Source organism: Paramisgurnus dabryanus, chromosome 4 (assembly GCF_030506205.2).
Source record: "Paramisgurnus dabryanus chromosome 4, PD_genome_1.1, whole genome shotgun sequence".
Taxonomy (NCBI): domain Eukaryota; kingdom Metazoa; phylum Chordata; class Actinopteri; order Cypriniformes; family Cobitidae; genus Paramisgurnus; species Paramisgurnus dabryanus.
Genome location: NC_133340.1, coordinates 41,163,349 through 41,189,142, shown reverse-complemented (window position 1 = coordinate 41,189,142; position 25,794 = coordinate 41,163,349). Strand labels below are relative to the sequence as shown.

Genomic DNA, 25,794 nt, shown 5'->3' with positions numbered 1-25,794 from the left:
ATAGACTAATTGCAGTTAAAATATAGGCTGACAAATATAAGTATAGGTGTCAATGTGTTTAAATGGTTATCTCATCATAATTTAGATTTTTATAAAGTGTAAAAAAAAATAGATAATATGTGTAATTATTTGTTGATAACAAAACATAGCAGATTATATTTGTGCATAGCTAAATAATGACAAAGGACAAAGGTATGCTACATTTTGAATACACAGAGATTGCAAATTGTGGAGATAATCAATTTTTAAACAGCAGTCCGTAAACTTTATGGATGTAATCTGACATGTAAAGATGTTCTGGCCTGCAGTGGTTTTGAATTAACATTGCTATGAATTACAGCGCTTCACTCTTGGGTGCTTGGGTGGTAATTAAATTTCACCATACAAAGAATGCAAATGACTGTTGTTAAACGTCCCATCTGGGTTTGAATTGTAAATAAATTAGCAGTAAAGAATGGCTTACCCTATTTGCAGAGCAACACGTCCTTAGCTAAGTATGTGTGTGTGAAAACCTGACTTAAAATGTGTGCAGATTTGACCTAAATTATAGTGGCGTACAGTAAACATCCTGACATTTTCTACATTGTGAGGACAACCCATTCTCCTAATTTAAACAGCCTAACGGTGCAATGTTTCTTGACAGAAATCCAATATAATATACGTAACTATTATCAGTGGTGTATAAAGACCTTACATAATGAACCGTTATGTTTTTATTACCTTAGAATGAGCCGTTTTTATCTAAATACACCGCAGGTCCCCTTACATGGAAGTTGCCACAATGTTTCTACAGTAGCCCTAAATGGACAAACTGTTTTACAGAGTGCGTTGCGTCATAACGTTGTCTCAGGCGACGACATGTTTGTCCTGTGGCAGCTATCGTAGCTTCTCTTTGCATTTCGAAATTAAGTTTGGTTCCTCCAAAATTCCTTTGGATCTCACCACTAGATGCCACTAAAACACACATTCTATTTTTAAGAATCACACTAAATAATAATTTAATAATAAGAATGTAAAGGATTGTGATGGTTGGGTTTATGTAAAAATACGTCGTCAAAACGAACAAATTCATTAACGTTATTTAAATAATCGCATTACCACGTTAACTCTGACAGCCCTGAAATCCTCTCAAAGTAAATGTTTTTATGTTTTACAATCATTATGGGAACATTTGGTGTGCACATGGAGAGACAAACAAGACCAGATACACGCACAGACACAAGAGATACAAGACAGATGCGAGCACTAAATCCATGCTGTCCCCGGTCCCATGTGTTTGAGAATCAGCAGATAAAATGAGCAGACAGATCCATGTTCTCAGCAGTCAACGCTTGTATAATCTGCATACAGCCTGAATGTGATTAATTGTGATAATCTGGCTGTAGTCATTGACACAGCATGAGAGCGAGAGGATTAACTTCATCCGGCCTCTCCAATTAAAAACAGCTCATTAGGCAGCGCTCTCATCTCTTTCTCTGTGTGTGTGTTCATTGCTCTTAAACTGTCATGTATCCATGTTAAGTCATTTTGCAAAATGAAAGTAGGTATGGAGGAAAGTGGGGCGTGGTTAGGGGGTGCAATAATATGACCTCATTAAGTGATTAACTTCGAAATAAAAAATAAGCCAAATCTCATTTAAATTGCATTTAAGCATATATGCGTGCGTGCCACAAACTGCAAGTCTGGAAAAAAACTGTTATGATGTTCCTGATTTTCAACCTGTGGACGTTTTTCTTTGCTAAAAGGGAGTTTGGGAACTTATAGCAGAGCACAGATGACAACATAATTGCTTGAGACAGCGCAAGCTAGCACGAAGGTAAAGCTAATGTTTTACATTATAGCAGTGACGCTGGTGGACGATTCTCTCAGACCAATCAGTGATCTACAGTGTTTTCGCGTCACGTTTTGGTATCAGCTCAGGTCGCTTGGAACCCCAACCAAGGTTGTACTAAAAACCCAGTATTGGGTACTACGTACTGCACCCAGTGGAAGCCCCCAAAAGTAAGCTAACCTGACTAACCAAACCATGGGGTACTATGCAATGGAAAAGCGTCATAAGAATGTCATAAGAATGTTAGCGACAGCTTTCAACAGTACACAATATGGACTTCAAAAGTTTTTGCCATGATTCTTTGATTGACACACCAAAAACTGAGAAAACAGTTTGTTGAACTTTCAACTTCCAACAAACTGGTGTTGCTGGTATTGATCAGCAAAGCCCCAAGCCACCTGTCTTTCATTCTCAAACTCCCCTTTACACTCTAAAAATACTGGGTTGTTTTAACCCATTGTTGTGTCAAATATAAATATTTTATCTAATATTTAACCTGGATTTTTTACAGTATAGAAATGCATGAAGAAATATCAAATAATGCTTTTAATTGGCCGATTACCCACTTTTCAGAGTATAAGGCCATGCCTACTCATGAATAATTGAGTGAGGCACTCTGACTTGGACGTGCACAAATCATATTACACATCATTGTGTTTAGTGCCGTGCTGCATATTCATTATGGATTTTAACCATGCAAGAGAAAAATAGTATACCACAAAACTAACACATGATAAATTGACAACAAAAATATAGATCATTGGTGACATATAAAAATGTATTTTTTATTTTTTTAAAGCCCTACAATGCTCTATAGCAGGGGTGTCATGCTCATTGCAACTGAGGGGGCACGTGCCCCCTCGGTATTTTGAGCCAAATGGATTTTGCATGCAACCTCAAAATCAAAAAATAGTCCATTAATCTGTTGCTTTCTTTTAATCTGTTTAAAATGCCCAAATTGTCAATTTTGTGCTGCATCTGTGTCACTTTTCAGAGATTTTTGCGTTTTGATAGTGTTTTGATCGTGTTTGCTGTTGCTGCTGCTGCATTTGGCTATTTGAGGAATTAAAACATGTAAGAAACGCTCACAACATTTCCAAACCCCAGTACGGTAATGTGCAGTTAGCCTCCTCTGTGTAGAAAATGTATGGTTTAAAATGTGACCGTCTCGACGTTATATTAGTAGAGATTTCTAGATTCATCTTCTTGGCACAACGCCAAAGTTCGCCAGAGTTCACAGGGGCGCGGAATCACACATACTCACATATAAGGTCAAATTTAATGCAAAAATCCTTTCCACTATTAATTTTATCTAAACATATTTTTTTAAATCATAATTGAACATTAAAATCAAGCTTATGTCATTTTAGTTGACAATTAAACAAGTCATCAAAAAAAACGTAAATAAACAAAACATTTACATTCAGATGTAAATATTATGCCAATATGCCATTAATCCGATTGAATAGTATTTGATATAAGTTAGTCAACACTTTTATTTTGGAGGTTTTTGCATTAAGGGTTGTTAGAAATGTAAGTGCCATGAAAAAGACTGAAAGCTCATTTGTTTGATGAATGTGTATGCACAAATTTCTGTGAGCTTTGCACACTGTGCCCCCTTAAAAAAAATTGATGCATGACGCCCCTGCTCTACAGTCTCGATAAATGCTGTAAGTAATAGGAATAAAGAGACCTTGTTTTTTTAAAAAGAGGCATTGCAGTACTACGGGCACTGATATAAAAGGCCAAAAGATTGAACTTTGTATTGCCTGTGTCAGGTGTGTGTGCACGTGCGTGTGTGTGTTTGCTACTGTGGTCTCTGCATGTGTTCTCTACCTCAGCTCAGACAGCTCCATCAATCTTTGACTTTTATTAATAACCTCCCTCCATTTGAGTCTCTCTCACTTCATCGCTCCAAACATATCTTTCTCTCTGTCATTGTTTTCCTCTTTTTCTTGTTTTCTGTCAGTTTCATTTGTCATCACCTCTTCTTGCTATGTTTTTTCCAATTATAATCTGCTTCAATCTCTGTCTTTCAACAGTCTTATGTCAGTTCTTGCCAGTTCAGATCTCATTCATCACAACCTCTCTCATTTAGGGTGTTTTTTATTTAAAGAGGATATATCATGAAAATCTGACTTTTTCCATGTTTAAGTGCTATAATTGGGTACCCAGTGCTTTTATCAACCTAGAAAATGTGATAAAAGCAACCCAGTAACTTTGTTTTGGTAAACCATCTTCCACAAGCATGTGAAAAAATTAGGTCATTGAAATTTGGCTCCCCTTGTGATGTCAGAAGGGGATAATACCACCTCTTAATCTGCACTATCCACGGCACTGCCATTTAGTGCAGAGATCAACTCATTGGCATTTGAAAGGACACACCAAAAAATGGCACATTTTTGCTCACACATACAAAGTGGGAATTTTAACATGCTATAATTAATTATCTATATGGTATTTTGAGCTAAAACTTCACATACGTACTTTGGGGGCATCAAAGATTTATTTGACATTTTTAAAAAGTCTTGTGAAATGCGCCCTTTAACTAAAGCCCAATGTACTGTATGTTTCACAAATGTATGCCTACAGTTCGCCTGACATGCATTTTTTCATCTTCAGCAAACACGAACAGTTTTTTTTACTGTGGATGTGCACAAACACTGTCAGGAAAAAAAATGGTTAAAAAAGCGGGCCCTAGCTGTCACTCAGGGAGATACCTTTTTAAAAACTACATCTTTGCACTTAAAGAGTTAAAATTTGTCTCTCAGAGTCAAATATTGTTACCAAAGAGTGCATTTTAGTATCCCAAAGATTCACATGAGTACATTAAAGGTCCATATATGTGCACCTAAATAGTATATATTAGGACCTTTTTAAAGAGTTTTGCCCCAGTGACAGCTTGGGACCATTTTAGCATACAGTGTAATTGTATAGTCAGCACGCATGCATCTAAAATTGCCTGCGCTAATTCGTGGGTCCACTACGTGGGAAACTGTATGGAGTAGGGGAGAATGGGGCACAACCCAACGCTTTTTGGTTTTGGCTCAATCATTCAAAAAATATTTGAGTTTGATTAATGATATTTTTACACAAGCAACACACACATCTCTGCTACAAATGAACATTTGAAGTTTGTTTCTAGTACTTACCATTCTTGGACGATTACACCAAATGTGACAGAAGTGCAAATGCTACAACGTACCGCATAAGTGGGGTTAATTGTAACAGGCAGGGGGTTAGTTGTAACACTTGCCAAAAAAGTTTGCACCAAATATTTTAATACTATTTTGTCTATACTTGAAGTGGATATTGTTTATATATCTGTCTATAATAGACAGGTATCCACACTGTATTCATTCATCCAGCCCTTTTCTAATTATAAATGGATACAAATGTCTAAATATATGAGGAAAGCAGCACAATTTTGTAAAAAAAAAAAAATATGTAAGCCAGTGCAACAATGTAAACAGCCCGTGTTACAACTATGTGGCCCGCACACCCCTACGCTTATTTTTGCAGTAAAATGGGTGACTTATTTGTCTTACTAAAGCTACCATATGATGTATTAAAAAATACACACAGTTTATTTCACACTTCCTGCATGATGTGACAAAATTAAAGCTTGATTGGAAAAGATGCAAAATAAACATATTCTGTTAAAGTGATATTCACCTTTTCTTCACATCTCATACTTTATTTCAAGCGTGCTGTATTGTCTCCTTAGTAACCAAGTACAGCATACTAAAATTAGATCAAACTTAATTACAAAGATGTTGATTTTGGTGGATGTGATGCCATAGCTGAGCGTTGACTGTTTTTGTTTCAAAATGAGCTTTAATTGTAATCCACCCCTGGGGAACTGCATGTAACTGAAAGTGCAACTGTATATTGGCCTTGTATTTTTTTGTCATTCAACATTTCTTTCACAATTTTTGCATTTTTGCATTGCTACAAACTAAATATATATTACAGTAAATAGACAGATCTAATACATACAAATATGGAATACATGGTTTTATTGCAAGATGAGAGAGAGAGAGACAGGTGGCCCGAAGGCAGTAAGAGAAATATATTTTTCTGCCACAGAGCTTATTTGAACGTTTCACATGTCGCTCATGTAAACCAACCTCAGCTCACCACCTTGTCAAAGAACCCATTAACACACATGTACAACAAACACACACAAACAGTGTATATCACATTTTGTTGAGAGCTGTTGCAGATTGCTGATGTGTTTGTGACTGCTTATCAAACCAAGCCATGTCTTATCTGACAACCAGACAAGGTTACAGCAGACATCTGTCTCATAGACGTGTGTGTGTGGGGGGGTACACTTTTCTGTGAAGGGCCAGATTTCCTCCATCACTTGAGTGTCAAGATGAAATTAAAGGATCTGATTGAGCTTTCTGTCTGATCACAGGTTCGATCCTCAGAAGGGTTTCTGGTGCCAGCTTTTGGAAGGGGGCCGGACTAAGTGTTTGGGAAAGAGCAAGGGGAGGAAATACCCGCCCATGGATCCTGAGGTAATGCCTCCCAACAGTAAACTCCAAATGGAGCCTTTAATCTTTAATGAATGATCACAGCTGCATTGTACAGGGATGGCATTATTAAGTAATATGGGTCAAGATGGAGAAGAGAACAAGAGAGAGAGAAGTAACTGGAAGTCTCCAGGTCTTTGTGCTCACGTGACCTCCAACTGTTTAATAATGCAGCATGCCTACAGCTCATGTAATGAATAACTGATACATACAAACCAACTCTTGTTTCATTTTTTATTTTCCTTCTTTCTGTTTTTCCATTTCACACAACAAAAGACCATTAAGAGTAGTTCACCTTAAATTGAATTTAAAAATTGAAAACTTCCTTTATGTACCTTTATGTCATACCAAATGCATTTGCTGCAACTTGTTTTTCTGTCAAGTTACAAGTTACAGCTAAAACATTGTACACATACATACTATACACTCAACTTAAGGATTATTAGGAACACCTGTTCAATTTCTCATTAATGCAATTATCTAATCAACCAATCACATGGCAGTTGCTTCAATGCATTTAGGGGTGTGGTCCTGGTCAAGACAATCTCCTGAACTCCGAACTGAATGTCAGAATGGGAAAGAAAGGTGATTTAAGCAGTTTTGAGCGTAGCATGTTTGTTGGTGCCAGACGGGCCGGTCTGTGTATTTCACAATCTGCTCAGTTACTGGGATTTCGTACAACCATTTCTAGGGTTTACAAAGAATGGTGTGAAAAGGGAAAAAAATACAGTATTCCTGTGGGTGAAAATGTCTTGTTGATGCTAGAGGTCAGAGGAGAATGGGTCGACTGATTCAAGCTGATAAAAGAGCAACTTTGACTGAAATAACCACTCGTTACAACCGAGGTATGCAGCAAAGCATTTGTGAAGCCACAACACGCACAACCTTGAGGCAAATGGGTTTCAACAGCAGAAGACCCCACCGGGTACCACTCATCTCCACTACAAATAGGAAAAAGAGGCTACAATTTGCACAAGCTCACCAAAATTGGACAGTTGAAGACTGGAAAAATGTTGCCTGGTCTGATGAGTCTCGATTTCTGTTGAGACATTCAGATGGTAGAGTCAGAATTTGGCGTAAACAGAATGAGAACATGCATCCATCATGCCTTGTTACCACTGTGCAGGCTGGTGGCGGTGGTGTTGTGGTGTGGGGGATGTTTTCTTGGAACACTTTAGGCCCTTTAGTGCCAGTTGGGCATTGTTTAAATGCAACAGCCTACCTGAGCATTGTTTCTGACCATGTCCATCCCTTTATGACCACCATGTACTCATCCTCTGATGGCTACTTCCAGCAGAATAATGCACCATGTCACAAAGCTCAAATCATTTCAAATTGGTTTCTTGAACATGACAATGAGTTCACTGTACTAAATGGCCCCCACAGTCACCAGATCTCAACCAAATAGAGCATCTTTGGGATGTGGTGGAATGGGAGCTTCGTGCCCTGGATGTGCATCCCACAAATCTCCATCAACTGCAAGATGCTATCCTATCAGTATGGGCCAACTTTTTTTAAAGAATGCTTTTAGCACCTTGTTGAATCAATGCCACATAGAATTAAGGCAGTTCTGAAGACGAAAGGGGGTTAAACACAGTATTAGTATGGTGTTCCTAATAATCCTTTAGGTGAGTGTATAAATGTATATACCTGCTAAGTGTTTCTTTTTTTTCCTTTTTCTAGTCACGAGGTTTCCTCTCCAGGTTCTACAGGGATCAGAACATTGAATTATCTAAGCTGCTACACAGATTGGGTCAACCCTTACCAGCTTGGCTCAGAGAGGAACTACAGAAAGTCAGGTAGCCCTAACCAAACCACTGCTGCTCTGGGTCAAAGGTCCAAGTTCGCACCTCAAAGGGAAACTTAACTCTTGAACAGTACTGAATTTCACAAACCTGCAAGCTTGCAGAGCAAAGATAAAACAATTTAACTCGGCTGTTATTGGGACCTGTGGAAATCGAAACGAAGCGGATCTACAATATGTGTCAATGGGAATATGAAACATTTGCTGCAAACGGTCACATTTCGAATAGACACGACTTGAAGATCACAGGCAGCCAAATATGGACTGCGTAACAAAAATACTTCAGTTCACAGACTTCCTGTTCCAGTTCTCGTATATATGCTGTCATTTCCTCCATCGGACACTGAACATAAGTACTGCTTTAGGTTTTATACTTGTCTTTGAGAGATTTAGAACCGAGTTAGTCGATATCTGGCACAATGTCTGTTCATAACCTCACACGATAAATCAGCCAGTCACAGTAAAGATGCAAAACTGTAAGAATCGAGAGCACAGTGATGTCATCTGTCAATTCATATCTGAGAATGTTTCAGCCTAAAGATTGAAAATCATTGAAGTTTCATTTTGTGTGTGTGCGTGTGTGCGTGTGTATGCGCGTGTCATGGCATATGTCTGTAGCCAGGTAGCCTTAGTTCTGCCCACTGGACTGCAACTGGTTGGCTGATGAAATTGAAGCGTAACTTTTATTTTTGAAAACAATTTGCCTCAATGCGGTGAGAAAGTGCTTTGAAAAATATGTAAATAACTATATATATTCAATAAACACTGGAAAGATTCATGTTTCTGTTATATATCTGTGGATGTGATTGCAATCTAATATAACTTGCGAAGTAAGCATTAGCAATTCATCATAATTGTTCAACTTGTGCAGGTCACATGAGTCTACCATGTGTAATCCTTCATTAAGGAGTGATGTGAATAGTGTAGGCAGGGTCCCATATGGCAAAATATAAACATAATAATTTTAAACATATTTCAAAATATACAAAAAAAATTGCCAAAAAATATATGTAGTGAATATATATTTTGAAATATGTTTACAATATATTTTTGGCCATTTTTGTATATTTTAAAATATATTTTAAAGCATTTATATTCACTTTAATTTGAAAGAAAAACTTTGTATGTTACAAACCTGTAAACATAACAGGTTTAAAAAAAATAAAATAAAATATATTTTCAACTGTAAAATATACTTAATTTTATACTTCATACATACAAAATATTTTTTGCCATATGGGTTTGTGAAATTAGAAATGTATTTATTGCCCCTAAAATACATTTGGAAATATATGTTAAAATATGAAGGTTAAAACTACTTCAAAAATATATTAAATTACGTTTTACTTTCAACAAATGTATTTCGCATATATTTAAAACATTTTATTTGGGACAAATAATTTTTTATTTTTTGCCACATGGGGTAACTGGCACAGTAGTAGTTATAAGCTTAACAAAATACCAATAATAAGAAATTTGGAATACTTTACCATAAGATTGTGTTTGTTAACATTAGTAAAATCATTAGCTAAGAAGGAGTAGTCACATTTTGCATGTGCAAATACCTTATTTTGAATGTAGACTCATGTCAAGCACGCTCAAATAGGGAGCAACAGTCGCGACAGTATTTTCCATGCGTTTTCCGTTCCGTAATAATTAATCTTTATTATAAATACAACCCCAAATCAGAAAAAGTTGGGACACTGTAGAAATTGTGAGTAAAAAAGGAATGGAATCATTTTCAAATCTCATAAACTTAAATTTTATTCACAATAGAATATAGATAACAAATCAAATGTTGAAAGTGATACTTTTTGAAATGTCATGCCAAATATTGGCTCATTTTGGATTTCATGAGAGCTACACATTCCAAAAAAAGTTGGGACAGGTAGCAATAAGAGGCCAGAAAATTTAAATGTACATAAAAAGAACCAAGTTCACTGTTTTTTATGTTTATTGAACACAGTACTGTGTAAACGTTCACAGTGCAAGATGGAAAAGTCTGTAAACCCCTGAATATATTAACTCATTTACGTGACTTTGACAATAATTACCTCCACAAATGATTTCTTAAATAGTGGAACAGACCTTTACAGTCTTGCGAAATTTTGTTTCGTTCCACTTTAGAAAACTCTTTTAGTTGTTCTGTTGTGAGAGACTGCCAGAGAATCTCAATAGAGCTGAAGTCCGGGCTTCTCCACAACCTGCATTGTCTTCTGTTGTAGTTGATTTAGTCTCATGCGTTTGGTTGTTCCAATTTGTAAAAGTCAGCTGGTCTTACGCTGTCCAGAAAAATTTATTAAAATCAGAATAAATCTTCAATCAACAAATGCAAGCTGTCTAGGCCCGGAGGCAACAGGCCAGTCCAAACCATAAAGACCCTTCCACATTACAGTACTTCAGAGTTGGGATGAGGCGATGGTAGTATGCTGTTTTTGTGTTTTTTTTTGTTTGTTTTTTTTTCAAAATAACTGGTTTAATTTGCTGACTTTTTCGGCAATAGCACTGTGGAAATACTGACAAAGAATGTCAATTGCAGACAGGTGTTGGAAGACGGAAACGCATTACGTTGGTAGCGCAACTGTCTTGGTTTTGATTCCTAAGGAACACACACATGAAATATTCTGGTTATTCCTATGGTTGCAAGCTTTAGACATGCAGACTTTCTTAACCAACTCTTTGCTGAAACTTCTCCATTCATAGACACCTTGTCTTGCTTATGTAACCATTTTTCAGCATCAGGAAATCAAAATGTTTACTCTTTGCTGTTCTGAGGCTTCTTTTATCAAGGCATTGTTTACTTTAGGCAATGCATCTAGTAAATATAAAAAGAAATTTAAGGGGTCTCTGACCATCATCTGTAACCTTATCAAATCATTTAAACTACACATAAATTGACTTTAGCCTCAGGTTATAGTTCTGTAAATATTTATTGTGTTTTCAATAATAACACATTGATAATCAATGTAAGCAGAAATACATAACACATGCACATACATTTACCAGCAACTGTTTTAATAAAACCTCGACAGGACTGAAAAACTGACTTTGCCAGAATGAAATTAGCTTGGTTACAATATCTGCCGTACGTCATCTTTTCTCGGATGTATTAAACGAAGCATGAAGATCAGAGCCCAGGACATTGAGGTGAGTGCACTGGGGTGGGCAATTATACAAACGGATGACAATGAAGATGTATAACCCATCCTACTATTTTCTCTTAGCACTAACAGTGTACCAAAGTCTTATATTACATAAAAGCTTTAATGTATTTCAGAGAAACTCTATGCCTGTGAAGCTAATTGCAGGTTATGATCTTTTCTATTTAATGTCTCCGTCTAGTTTTCAGAAAATGCAACATTAACATGCACTCACAAAGTACAATATTAGGTTCTTTATACATTCATTTGGCTAAACAGAGAGAGAGAATATGAGACCCATGGTCTAGACACTTAGATGTACAACCACAGCAAATCAGTTCAAGGTCAAAATCTGGTATTGTGCAGAAGTCTCAATGCTATTTTTTTGTACTGTTATTCACCTCACTTGGGTCATTTGAAAACTGATCCAAGAATACATTAAAATAATCAAAATAGTCACAGCAAATGTTGCACCTTAATCACTCTTAGGCTTTTCACACCTGAAATTGTTAACCCTGGGTTATTCTAAAACCGGGGTTAACGGAATCCTGGGTTATTTTTTTCATGTTTCACACTGTTCAAACTTAACCAGTGGTTAAGAGATAACCCTGGGTATTCATAAGTTGACGTTTCACACTGTGCATTCCTAAACCCTGGGTCAGGAGTCTCCAACCCAGCTCCAACACACCTGTCTGTAATTATCAAGCAACCCTGAACACCTTGATTAGCTACTTCAGCTGTGTTTAATTAGGGTCATAACATTCTAACCCTGCTTCGTTTCACACTGCATGCGTTTGGCACCGCAATGCGGGGTTAACACCACAAATGCGGTGCTAACCCTGCTCCGGAGCAGGGTTTCATAACCCTGGGTAAAAAGCGGTGCTAACACCGCTTTCAAATTACAGGTGTGAAACGCTCCTTAACCCAGGGTTAAAAGCGGGGTTTAGAATGAAGATAACCCAGGGTTAAGCGCAGTGTGAAAAGCCCTTTTGTTTCTCTTAGTAGTTTAAAGCATGGGTTCTCAAAGTGAAGTCCGGGGACCCCTGGTGGTCCTCAATTCCTATAGGGGTCTATGAAATTTATAAATTTTGCTATGTTATTAAATAGCGGATATTTATATGGGCACATCTAGGGACCTTACGATTGTTAATTTATGAAAGCTTTTAAGTTCATTTAAAAAGTATAACTGTTGAGTCCTAATGTAGGCTAATTTAAACAAAACAACCCTCTTAAAAACACAGTTGAACATGACTCAGGAGAGAATTGGGCGGTTTCCTGGATAGTCCCAGACTAAAATGCATGTTTAAATGACCTAATATAACTAAGGCCTAGTCCTGGATTAATCTAAACCCTGTCCGGGAAACCGCGCCCACATGTGTTTTTGTTTATCACTGACAAGTGTACAAATATGTTTATATTAGGAATATGCTTAGTAACTGTTATAATTTGAAGGGGGTTCTTGTTGTTTTTTTACTCCTGTACACTGTCAGAAATAAAGGTACAAAACTGTACCTTTTCTGTCACCGGGGCTGTACCCTAAGTTTCCGTTTGATACCTTTACAGGACTACAAAACAGAATACAATTTTGGGTAGATTACTGTACCTTAAGGACCTACATTGTTAGAAAAAAGTCAGAATATGTACCATACCCGTCAGTGGGGCAGCACCCTCTAAAAAGGTATTTGTATGGACCATTAGGTACAGATATGTAAACATTTAGTACCAATATGTACCTTTGAGATACTAATATGTATTTTTGAGGTACTAATAAGCTCTCTTTGATCCAAGAATGTACTTTTGAGGTACTAATATGAAATCCTTAGGTGCAAAGCTGTACTTTTTGAAAGGGTACAGCCCCAGTGACAGAAAAGGTACAGTTTTGTCCCTTTATTTCTGAGAGTGTAAGGGGTCCCTGGCAAAAAAAATTAAATAAAAACTCTTTGTTTAAAGGAATAGTTCATTCAAATGTAACCCTGACTGTGAAATCCAGGCTAAACTCTAATCTAATAATAAATTAGGGGCATCAGAGTTTAATTTCATTCATTAATATCAAACTAAATTCATTCTTTGTCATAGTCAATATTAAAGATGTCAAAGTTATGCTTTCACAGAATGTCTTTTACATTGTAATAAACGAGAATATATAGAAAACATTAAATCACATAAAAATTACTTTTATCTAGGCATTTTCAAATGCAAGGACACAAATGTGAAAATTATAATTCTGTATTTGGATTATTTTTATGATAGTCTATTAATATTTTGACCCCTATATAAGAAGATAACTTGACTGTATTTAAATATTAATGAATATAATATTACTCATATCTGTGTGGATTTGGGATGGCATGAAGGTAAGTAATAAATGATTTATTTATTTTTCTTATTTGAGTGATTTATTCCTTTACTACAAGACAGTTTATTGAATACAACAATATCCACAGGGTGGCGCTGTAGCACCGATAAAACCCTTTGGTCATGACCTGGCAGGATTGGACTTTATCAAGTGTTAATGCTGAGAGCCAGAACAGGTTTGCCTTATAGACAGTCAGAGAATCTAAGTCTCTCCATTCAATTATCCTGTTACTAATTCAGCACTGCTTGTTTTACTATAAAGTTACATTATTCACATCATATGGTTTCAGTTGAACAGTTACTCTATTTGTGTTTCTGCCAAAACTCTTGCCTTTTATTACCAAAGAGTAAATACATTCAGAGACAGAGAGAGAGAGAGGTTTTCAACATTTAACAAGCCAGGGACCCATTGATGGATAGAGAGAAAGAGCAGGGACCTCTGTGTACATGTAAAAATTAAGCTTTTAAGCCTGACCATATGAATAGGCTATTGTTTTGATGTTTGCATTATAAAACTATTAAAATAATCCTTCTTGGTATGCAAGTACTGTTAACACTGTTAACATACTAAATAACATTTTAATTGTACTTTTTTTAAAGTTTTTAATGTGGAACTAAATGCTTTTCATTGATTTAATAGGTTACGTTTTAAAATTGCTATTATTAAACCTTTTAATGAAGTTTTGCTTGATGCATCCCTTTATTTTTTATTAATTTATTTGTTTTATATTTTGATGTCAAATAATAATCATGGGACCCCTGCAGTACCACCATCGCACCCTAGGAGTCACAGAGCCGCATTGCATCCCCTTGTGTAATACTACCTTAAAGCTCCCGTTCTTCCTGCGTTTTTGGAGCTTTGATTGTGTTTACAGTGCGCAATATAACATATGTCATGTTTCACATTTAAAAAACGCGGTATTTTTCACACTATTTACTTACCTGTATATCGCTGTTTTCACTGTCCTAAAAATGGTGTGATGTCTTCCTTATATGAAGTCCCTCCTTCACAAAACGTAACGAGTTCTGATCGTGTAGTTTGTTTAGTGTGTTGTGATTCGTAGCTGGTGACTGACGTATTCCTGTGGGCGGAGTTTAGTTAAAAACTCTTATATTGACGTCATTCTATCGGGAAGTAGAGGGTTGTAGTCCAAACTGGCCGTGTGCTGTAGGCTTTGAAAGCGGACTTCTGTTAGAGACTATAGGCCCTATTTTAACGATCTGAAACGCAAGTGCGAAGTGCAATGCGCAAGTGAGTTTGTGGGCGGATCTTGGGCGCTGTTGCTATTTTCCCAGCGTGAGAAATAACTCTTGCGTCGGGCGCAAAATCAATAAGGGGTTGGTCTGAAGTAGGATCATTATTCATAGGTGTGGTTTGGGCGTAACGTCAAATAAACCAGTCAGAACGCTATCCAACATTCCCTTTAAACGCAAGGGCGCAAGTTCCATGGCGGGTTGCTATTATTATGACGGATTTACCAGGCGCACGCCAGGAGCGGTTCACAGCCGAGGAGACCGACGTTCTTGTAAGAGCAGTCAAAGACAGAGAAGTTGTTTTGTATGGGGATGGGAGAAACCCGCCCAAATCAGCGTAGGTTAAACAGGCGTGAGAGGAAATAGCCACAATTGTCTCATCAGCTGGCATCCCCAGGACGTTGCGCCAAGCGCTACAATGATGTCAGGAAACGGGGAATCCCAAGCTTGCCAGCATAAATCGGGCACGCCGTGTAACGGGAGGTGGATCTGCCTCTACACAGATCTGCGTCCACCCTCATCGCTGAAAAGGTTTGGGGGCTTTGAAATCGGACCCAAGAAACGCAAGCAAGGTCCAACTCCAAAGTAATCTTACAAATCAAGTTCATATACATTAAGGTTTCTTATGAAAACATTTTAAGTATTATTTACATAAAATAAACGTAATACAGCCACACAACAAACTTATGAAAATATTTTAATCGTTATTTGCATAAGAATTTTTTAACGCAGCCACACAATAAATAAAAACTATCACCACAATGCTCACCACTATGATTTCCCTTATCTCATGTGTTAATATTTTTAAGTGTAACAATTTATGATTTGCAAAAATAACTTTTGCATCTGTGTAGATTAGATTCAAAGTGTATGCGCGTTGTGCACGCTATACATTATGGCCAAGCATGCGCCCTTAAAATAGCATAATGAACAACGTGCAACGCGCCACTGACTTTAAACTTTTTTTTTCTGGTCAGTGGCACAATTGTTTTTTTGAAACTGCAAAATAGCATCAGGGATGGTATGCGCCGGAACACGCCTCTTTTTTTGCGCTGAACCGCCCAGGGAGCGCAAGTTCATTCCCTAGTTTGCCGACGTGCGTCTGTGGAGGGAAAAACCCGCTGTGCGCCGGTGCAAAATACGAATGATACATGCGTCACTGACAAAGTCAATTGCGCTGGGTGCAAGATAGGGCCCTATATCGCCTGGCAGTGAACTTTGATCTTTATCATTTTGCAGTTATTATTTATGCTATTACAGCAACATTACACACTAACTAAAGTTTAAAAAAGGGATCAAGAAGAACGTGACCTTTAAGTCAATATAACAATAAGATTAGTGGTAAACTTATTGGTTAACATGTACTTACATTAAATGTATTGGTAAAAAAACATTCCTAGAGTCTCTATAGAGATTGGCTTGGATTGAAGGAAGATGCTGTATTTGAAATGCAGACACGCACGCACACAATGGTCTTTTGTCCTGCAGGTAGATTGTGTTGTATAAACAGGCGAGTTCAATAGACTGTGCTAACATGGCAATGTCATTCCTGAACACAGTGCTTTAGACCACTGTGTGAACACACACACAGTTGTAAGACATTTCAAACTTTTATGATATTAAAGAAAAATGTGTTTGTTTTGTTATAAAGTCACTACAGTAGGACTTTACAAACTCATTTTATGCAAAAAACAATGCACCATGCCACAGGGAGTACAGAAATATTCAAACATACATACAAGGCAGTACTAAACAAAATGTTAAACATTTGTTTACAATTTAACTGTACAGTAAATCAGACGGGAATATGATGACTGATTGATGTATAAGAAATTGACTAGATTTCCAAAAGCTTGCAGCTCAGCTAAACTGCAATGCTTCTGTTTGTGCAAAATTACAGGGCTTGTGATCGATCACATTTTTTTTCTGGACCAATAGATTGCATTTAAAATGAATCATTTTATACTACGTTCATTAATGCTATTTTCCTTAAAAAATAGACACTTGATTATTAATATACTAGCATTAATACAGCATGTGATACACAACCACATCATGACACATTATAAACATACTTGGTTTACTTCAAAATCTTAATGGTTAAGATGACATTTGTTCCTTACTAAAACAAGGAGGTATAAACATTTGTAAACAGGTTTGCAACTGCACATAATTTACAGATCCCCCTGTTCTCCTACTTTTAAAAAAGAGTGTGTATAAATATGTGCTATGTGTTTTTCTTTTACTTTCAGACTTTTTGTGTTGGGATGCGGCAAGCTCAAAATCTGATGTGTTACATATGATGTCACCTAATGTGTTGTTGAGGTGATGTTGTTGGTTGAGGTGACGTCAGCGCATTCTTGTAACCCCTCTATATCAAAATAAAACATTCAATTTTGGGGGTGCTCAATAGTATCAAGTAAGGAGTCCCATTCTTTAAGACATTTCTTGCTTTTGTGGTCCCTTCAACCTAGAAGTGCTTCCATTTAAAAATAGAAATAAAAGAAAACACTAAACGATGCCAATTCTAGACCAATAAATGGATCGCTATCAAAATGTCCCTTTAAAATAAAATACTTCAGTGCAAAGTTTAATTTTACATTGACTATATGCTAAGTAAGACTTACGTCACATTTACGATGTTTAAGAAATTATACAGTTAATGTTAACTATAATCTTAAGTTTCTTTAAAATGTGCTTCATTTCTTTGTCCACTTTCTCAGAATGTTTGACAAAAATGTTCCTACAGAAGTCCAATGACCTTTCTAATCCATGGCACAAAGGCAGAGACTTTTGTGTAGACGCCAGGTGCATTCTGCAGTCGACAAGCGTGACCCCATGACGTGACCCCATATACAACCCAACTTCCGCTTGACCTCTCACACACCAATGGACCACCGCTATCTCCACGGCAACTGTCCACGCGGTGGTCGTCGTGGGAAGAGCCGGCGCACAGCATGCGACTGGTGAATTGATCTGAATAGCGCTGCTCGCACTGACGCTTGCTCAACACAGAAATTGAAGCCTGTTGGAGGGTTTTTGAATATGCGCGACCTGAGAAAATCAAAGAAAAGATCAGAAATCTTTACTTCAATTTAAAAAAAACACATTTATAAATCATTTCTAGAATTAATTGTTAAATACAGTGTGATATTTCACATAGTAGTTTAATGGCTGACACAAACCATGTTTATCCATGCTGTAGATGAACACTCAATGTAGTCTAATATCAAATTTTAGTTTTTAAGGATGAAGACAAACAAAAGATATGAAAAGCACTTTCCTTAATGGCACGGTGATAGCAACACCAAGGACAGAGATAGAGAGGTGCACTGCTGAGCTCCTGCTACTTTATACTAAAAGACCATCTTGAAACAGACTATTTGGGATATTCTTGGGTATCACCTTCTGGATTATATTTGCTGACATCTTCATCACTATTAACAAAACCAAAATTCTTGAAATAAACTCCCGGGACACTACACAAAGGATAATGCAGAAACCTTGCCAGTAAGGAAGACAACAACCAACAGAGAAATTACAAGAATTTCCATTACCCAAAACTCCATTGGATTTTATTGGATTTTAATGCTGAAACAACTTGGATAAATATACACAGACATGTTTTTATCTGAACTGAAACTACAAACAAGATCCACAACATTTTAAAGATAACAAGGAACCAATGACCAATGAACCAACAACATAAAACTACGACAACAACCTGACCATATCAATGAACAGTAAGCCCCTCAAATAATATTAAATCTTGGAAACCTAAGAAAATATGCTGACTAATAAATAAAATGTATTCCAAGATTTTAGATTAAACTAAACAAAAGGAGAGTCAGTCTTAGCTTGTCAGACTTGCTAAACAACAACCAAAGTTTTTCATTAGAGGTATCAATTGGCTACAGTGAAAGCGTCTAGGCCGAACAAAGGCAACATTTTTGATCCCCATATGCGCAAACACGAAGACATTTTGCTGAAGTCTGGAACAGATTGAGTTTAAGTGGTCAGTTATGCAATGCAGCACACAGTCACTTTCTGTCGATGTCCTTAGGGGGCGTGCACACCAAAGCTTTTACACCCGCGGCCAGCGTATGTTTTCAATTGTTTCCAAACAACGTTTTTCAAAAAAGCCAGCTGCTAGCTTTTTTCGCGCTGAAAACCATCACTCTGCATTTTTTCTGAGCTCAGCGCTGAGCCGCAAAAGTTGAAAAATATTCAACTTTGGGTGAAAAGCTCAGCTCATCGATGTCAGTTCTCACACGGCCATCAATCACAGTGGAGGAGGGGTGGGACAAATATTACAACAACCAACCGGTGCATCAGACAACGACTGATAAACAAAGCAGTATCACAGCATTAAAGCGCTCAGCTAAAGAAACAGCTGGCATTCGGCGTCCTCCAGGCATTTATACTTAAGTATTTTTGTAAGAAGGCGTGCACACCTGCGGCCAGCATGAGTTTTCAATTGTTTCCAATGAAAGGGCGGCATTATTCAAAAAAGCCAGCAGCTGGTGTTTTTTTCCACACTGAAAGCTGGCGATCTGTGTTTTTTCTACGCTAAAAGCTGGCAGTCCGTGTTTTTTCCGCACTCAGCATTGAGCGCCGAGAGTTGAACAATGTTCAACTTTGTGTGAAAAGCTCAGCTCGTCAATGTCAGTTCTCACACGGTCGTCCAATCACAGTGAAGGAGGGCCGGGATAAACATCACAACAACCAACTGGTGCATCGTAAAACGACTGATAAACAAAGCAGAAGTATGAGAACAACCAAAGCGCTCAGCTGAAAAAAGCTGGCAGTCAGTGTCCGCCATTTTTAGCCCTGTTTAAACGTTTTGGTGTGCACACCCCCTAAGAACACTGAATTCCACTGAAAGAGAGAGAGAGAGAGAGAGAGAGAAAGAGAGAGAGACAGCCTATTGAAGTTATATGTTATACTAGTGATTTACAATGAGACATGACACATAAGAAGATGCTTGTCAAACTCAAATGAGTTCTGTAAGATTAAACTCTGTGCGAATGTTAACAATTGTGATGTTTTTGCTTGACAGCTGGACAGATTATACAGATGACTATAGACAAGAGGGTGTGTGTGTGTGTGTGTGTGTGTGTGTGTGTGTGTGTGTGTGTGTGTGTGCGTGCGTGCGTGCGTGCGTGCGTGCGTGCGTGCGTGTGTGTGTGTGTATTAGTGTACTTGACTTCTAGTTAAATGAATGTAATAATGCATAATTTCACACTCCAGTGTAAAGACTAATATACACACTATCAGTGATTCTGAACACATTACAATGGTTCTCACGCCATATGCTCATAGATAAAAGCAGTGCTTACAAATCCCCACATTGACTCGTACGCAAACACAACGCCTTGTTTGTACTACAGCTCAGCGGTACAAACAATTATTATTAGTTTGAGATGGATGATGGTGATTGTTGCTAAAAAACAGATGTTTTATAAATAAAAATCCCTAATGTTCGGCAAACACTCAAACAAAACCTATTTTATCATATGCATCAAACATCAAAGGTTGTTATTTTCATTTGTAAGAATGTGCACACTTGTTTCCTGAATACAGATCAACCAAGTCAAATATGTCTGAGAAAGCTCTCTTTAAAACTGAACATGTGCTGCCATTTATAACAGTCTAATGCTAATAATAACATATTAGTATATGATTATAAATTCCATTTTATAATTATGACAATGATATTACGCAGTGCCCGAAAATAGTCCCCTGCCGTTGAAAGTTACTAAGGGGACTATTTTCAGGCGCTGCGTAATATCATTGCGCCTCTTGCAGCCATGCAAAGTCCTTGATTATTACGCCACAATGAGCGTATAGCTCCTACCCATATCTGCCTAGAAAATCACAACTTATAATTTTCCGCCAGTCTTAGTACACAATGTAACTACAGAAGAGTCAAGTTTTAAATAAGAAAAATATCAAAACTCTTTGTTTTTTTAGCGCAATGCTAATGGTCTAATCAGATTCAATGGATTGTGCTAAGCTATGCTAATAATGGTAGTGCCAGACCCAGAGATCAGCTGAATGGATTCCAAAACAGTAAGAATCAAATGTTTAACTCTAGGGGAGCTGGAAAAGAAGCATATTTTCAAAAAAGTGGAGTGTCCCTTTAAGCCCAGGATACACTGCATGATTTTTTGCTGTCCAAGATGAAAGATTGCCATCGTGAACAATCGTTGCAATTTCTGTGATCGTGGCTGGCTCTTCATCTGTGGTCCTATGTCGTATAGTTAGAGAGGTTCAAAGACGGCCATTTTCCTAGTCTTGTGTCCAAAGATAGCCTACGATAGTTTTCTGACAGTGTCAGAAATTCAGCATGATCAACGCAAAGTGTTTGTTGCTACGACCTGCGTACCGGTATTTGTTTACCACTAGCGCTTACTGGTGACGTTGCGCTAACGTGTGATGCAGCCGTCGAAGCCTCCGATTCAATAGGTGTCACCATTGTACATGTTAGGTGTCTACATGCTTGTCGTACCCAACTTTAACACTTTCCCCGCCAGCGTTTTTAAAAAAAGTTGCCAGCATTTTTCATGATTTTCACAAAAGTTTAATGCCTTCCAGAAAGTGTTCTTCTTTAAATATATAAACAAACAATATATCAAATGAAAGAACAGAAAGACCCTCTGCTCTCAAACTAAAAAAAAATGTTTCATCCTACCTTCATCAGTTCTCTTTTTATCACCTCTCAAATATGGGTAAGTTTCTTCAAAAACACAAATTTTTGAGCAAAAAGCTGAGATAATTTCATTTTTGTGAAGGACTTTTGATAGAGATCAGATGCAGAGCGATCTTTAAAACATACAGAGTTCTTTCTCTTTCACGTGAGGCGCTACTTCCGGGTTGTATAAGTTGTGGTATTGCGGAAAGCCGGAATTTCTCGTCATTGGCAGGGAAGCGTTTTCTCTTAATTGACGAGTTATCTCTTCAATGGCGGCGACAGAGTTAAACGATCCATGTGGCACAGTGTGATAAGGTCTTATATGTCTTATGTGATAATGATCTTATAGGAGTGCAAAAATCCTGCAGTGTATGCGGGGCTTTAAGGTCTAAGAAGGCGGTTTCGGGGATGATAATATCATAGTTTTATATCAAATTCTATAACTTTCCAGATGCATGTTTTCAGTCACTATATTTTTAAAGTAAAAATGTTATTTCAAAAACAACAGATTTCTTAGTAAGAGTGTTTTTAAGAATGTTTTGTCGCATATCAGTGTGGTTTTCCTTCATTAAACTTGAATGTGCAGAATCAGAAATGTCTTTCAGTGTGTTTCAGACAGTGGTTGAGAACGATGCATTGATAGAGTGATGATTTTAGACAGGACAAAGAACAAAGATTGTTTCTCTGCGAGATCCACTTTACAGTGTGTGATCATCTTTTACTGCTGTCAGTTCTGCTTTCACACCGTCTGATCACATCGTATGCCTGTCAGCTTACACTATTGAATAGCTACTGCAAATGCACCTCAAATCTCACACACACCTTTCTTTAATTTAGCTCAAACACTTTTTGAATCAGAAATGCCAGATGAAGATTTTAAACTGATGAAACCTGCAGTCATGCAATCTATGTTTATAGTCAGAACTGCTTCAATTTCCTTCATTTTTACACTTTAAAGCGACTCCCCACTAGCCAAATCTAAAACTAGAAGTATAGTTCTGTTTATACGCAAGGGTCCGTGTATAGTGCGTGTGAAGCAAAATTCATTATCAGAATAAATCATAAAAAAATCATAGTTTGACATAAACCAAATTTCAATGACCTATTTTTTCACATGCTTGCAGAAAATGGTTTACCAAAAGTTACTGGGTTGTTCTTTATCACAATTTCTAGGTTGATAGAAGCACCGGGGACCCAATTATAGCACTTAAACATGTAAAAAGTCAGATTTTCATTATATGTCCCCTTTAAAACACTACTCTATACAGTAAGACAGTGAATGTGTGGCATAGGTTGTCTGTGTGTGTGAGTTGGTATATATGGTTTATGGGGACATGAATAGTGGATAATGACATGTTTATAATGCAACAAGTTAAGGTTAGTATATATGTTTCCTGGGGGTCCGGTGTGTGCACTGTGTTTCAACTGAATCCCCAACCTGTGTCTCCCCAGCCTGTGATGTAGCAGTTGGAAATGCCCTTTGGCGCTCTCTCTCTCCGAACCGGTAGGCAGGCGGGCAGGACAAAACGGCTCAGCCTGACGCATTCGCCCAAGGTCCCCCCTCCATGAGCTCTGTGGCCGGACAAACGCACCAGTGCCAGGTCATAGTCGTTGCTGTTAGCATGGTAGCGTGGGTGAAGGATGATCTTCTCCACAGCATACTCCTCCTCATACTCCTCGGGTACCAGAGAGTGAAAGTCCCCCACACGAACTTTATATAGCCCAGTGCTGTTACCATACCTATAAAAAACACATAACAGACTAACTACATTAAACTTATTACAGTCTTCAGGTTTGACAGTGGTAGTTATGAGCTTGTGATTGCCATTATTTTTGAGAAAATATTTTAGTTAAGTATTTAATGTAAACTACTTTGTGTACATTTCATTTGCTAACGTTAAAGGAAAACACCACCGTTTTTTTATATTTTACTATGTTCTTACCTCAACTTAGACTAATTAATACATACCAATCTCTATTCAATGCATGCACTTAATCTTTGTACAGCGCGTTGTGAATGTGTTAGCATTTAGCCTAGCCCCATTCATTCTTATGGATCCAAACAGGGATACATTTAGAAACCACCAAACACTTCCATGTTTTCCCTATTTAAAAACTGTTCCATGAGTAGTTACACGAGTAAGTGTGGTGGCACAAAATAAAACTTTTGTTTGGAGCCATAGGAATGATTGGGGCTAGGCTAAATGTTAACACATTCAAGAAACGCTGTACAAAGATTAAGTGGGCACGCATTGAAAAAAGATAGGTATGTATTAATTCATCTAAGTTGAGGTAAGAACCTAGTAAAATATTGAAAAATGGTGGTGTTTTCCTTTAACTGAATTAGTTAGCAGATTAACATTTTTATTGCATTTATATTTAATATTTGCAATAAAAAGCCCCTACATGCAGATAATTTTAGGCATTACATTATTAATGATGTGATATGATAGTCATTTAGCTACTATAAAAACTTTCTTCGAAAAGTTATACTGCTAATTTTCAAATGAAACATATACACTTTAACATAAGATCTTCCTGCCCTACAGTCCACAACACTCCATTTTACGAACAAGTTAATCTGTCTATCTTAGTCTATAAAGCTATTCATAAAGGATGAGCTATAATGTTGGTCTATGTATCCTTGCAGATGAAAAAAAAAACTAAATTGTTTCTGTACCATGCTCTTTGGGACAGGATATGCCAACAACAATCAATCTTAATACCCTGCACAATTTTTGTTATATACATCTAAATATCACAATGGACCTTAGCTGACTTAAAGGGATGAAAAATTAAGAAAGTTTGTTTAAGCTGTATTTGTGTGTGTGCACGGAGGCCCATCATTGGAGGGCATAACCAAGTGCTCACTTAATGTGTTTTGACACTGCTGCCCTCCTGGCTGCTTGTTAATGATTGAAACCAGCACTGTGTAACGGAAATATGTATGTAGCGCCAGAGAGAGGGACAGCAGTGTCCTGTTACACAGTCAGGCCTTTTCTGGAAAAGGATCTGATCTGTCCGGTATGACACTCTTTCAGTTACCAGCAGCACATTCATCGAGGTGCCAGAAAGGGCAACTCTGAGCCTGTGACACTGTATATGAGTGTTTCGTTTACTACGGACACCTTACATTCTTTTGTTTATTTTTTCTACTTTTCAAAATAATAAATAAATAGACTAGAGGTTCTCAACTCTGGCCCTCGAGATCCACTTTCCTGGAGAGTTTAGCTCTAGCCCTAATCAAACTCACCTGTCTGCAAATTTCTGGTATTCCTGAAGATCTTGATTACATTGCTCAGGTGTGTTTGATTAGTGCTGGAGCTTAACTCTGCAGGAAAGTGGATCACGAAGGCCAGAGCTGAGAACCTCTGACATTGACTATTACATTACTACATTTTTTTTAAAGGACCAATAGCGTGCACATTTTTACAACATGTAATCAAAGTCTTAGGTGTGCCTAGAATGTATCTTAAGTTTGAACTCAAAATATGCCACAGATCATTTGTTATAGCATGTCCAAAATGCACCTATTTAGGCGGGAGCAATAAGGTGCTAGTTTCAAGTGTGTACCTTTTAATGCAAATTAGTTACTGCTTTTGGTTAAAAATAGATCTGATTTCTTTAAATACAGTCTGGGACATTAGTATCTTCAGCTGCATTAGTGCTACAATGTGCTAACAAACACATTTAAAAAGTTTTTGGGTAAAGTTAACCAGTCAGTCAGTGGATGTGGGTGGGACTTTGTAAGTGTGACATCACATTAACAAGTAAATCAAAACCCCATGCCTAAAGAAACTGCTTTAGTTTAATAGGAGTGGGTTTAATATGAGAAATATATTGTATGGCGGAACAGCACTTCTGTCAATATTACTGCACCCGAGGTCAAAGTGCTGCAAATTAAGTGCTCTTCCGCCATACAATATAGTTCTCATTTTTATCCGCTTAAAAAATCACCACATTTTATTTTGTGCTACCATACTTACTTGTGTAACTACTCATGTAACAGTGGCTTCTAAATTCATTCCTGTTTGGATCCTAAGGAATGAATGGGGCTAGGCTAAATGCTAACACATTCGCGACACGCTGTACAAAGATTAAGTGCACGCATTGAAAAAAGATAGGTATGTATTAATTTGTCTAAGTTGAGGTAAGAACATAGTAAAATGTTCAAA

At 37.4% G+C, this 25,794-nt stretch overlaps 2 protein-coding genes across 2 annotated transcripts in view; one reads left to right on the top strand and one right to left on the bottom strand.

The window, feature by feature from the left end:
* Positions 1-8,943, top strand: part of ndst3 (N-deacetylase/N-sulfotransferase (heparan glucosaminyl) 3) — a 74,989-nt gene extending 66,046 nt beyond the window's left edge. Inside the window, exons 13-14 of the mRNA XM_065254633.2 lie at positions 6,255-6,357; positions 8,056-8,943. Of these exons, the coding sequence (XP_065110705.1) occupies positions 6,255-6,357; positions 8,056-8,175 (223 nt within the window). The 3' untranslated portion in view covers positions 8,176-8,943. The remainder of the gene's footprint in view (positions 1-6,254; positions 6,358-8,055) is intronic.
* Positions 8,944-16,988: 8,045 nt separating this feature from the next.
* Positions 16,989-25,794, bottom strand: part of prss12 (serine protease 12) — a 39,651-nt gene continuing 30,845 nt past the window's right edge. Inside the window, exons 12-13 of the mRNA XM_065254631.2 lie at positions 23,058-23,359; positions 16,989-17,979 (exon numbers count right to left, since the gene is read on the bottom strand). Coding sequence (XP_065110703.1) covers positions 17,669-17,979; positions 23,058-23,359 — 613 coding nt within the window. The 3' untranslated portion in view covers positions 16,989-17,668. The remainder of the gene's footprint in view (positions 17,980-23,057; positions 23,360-25,794) is intronic.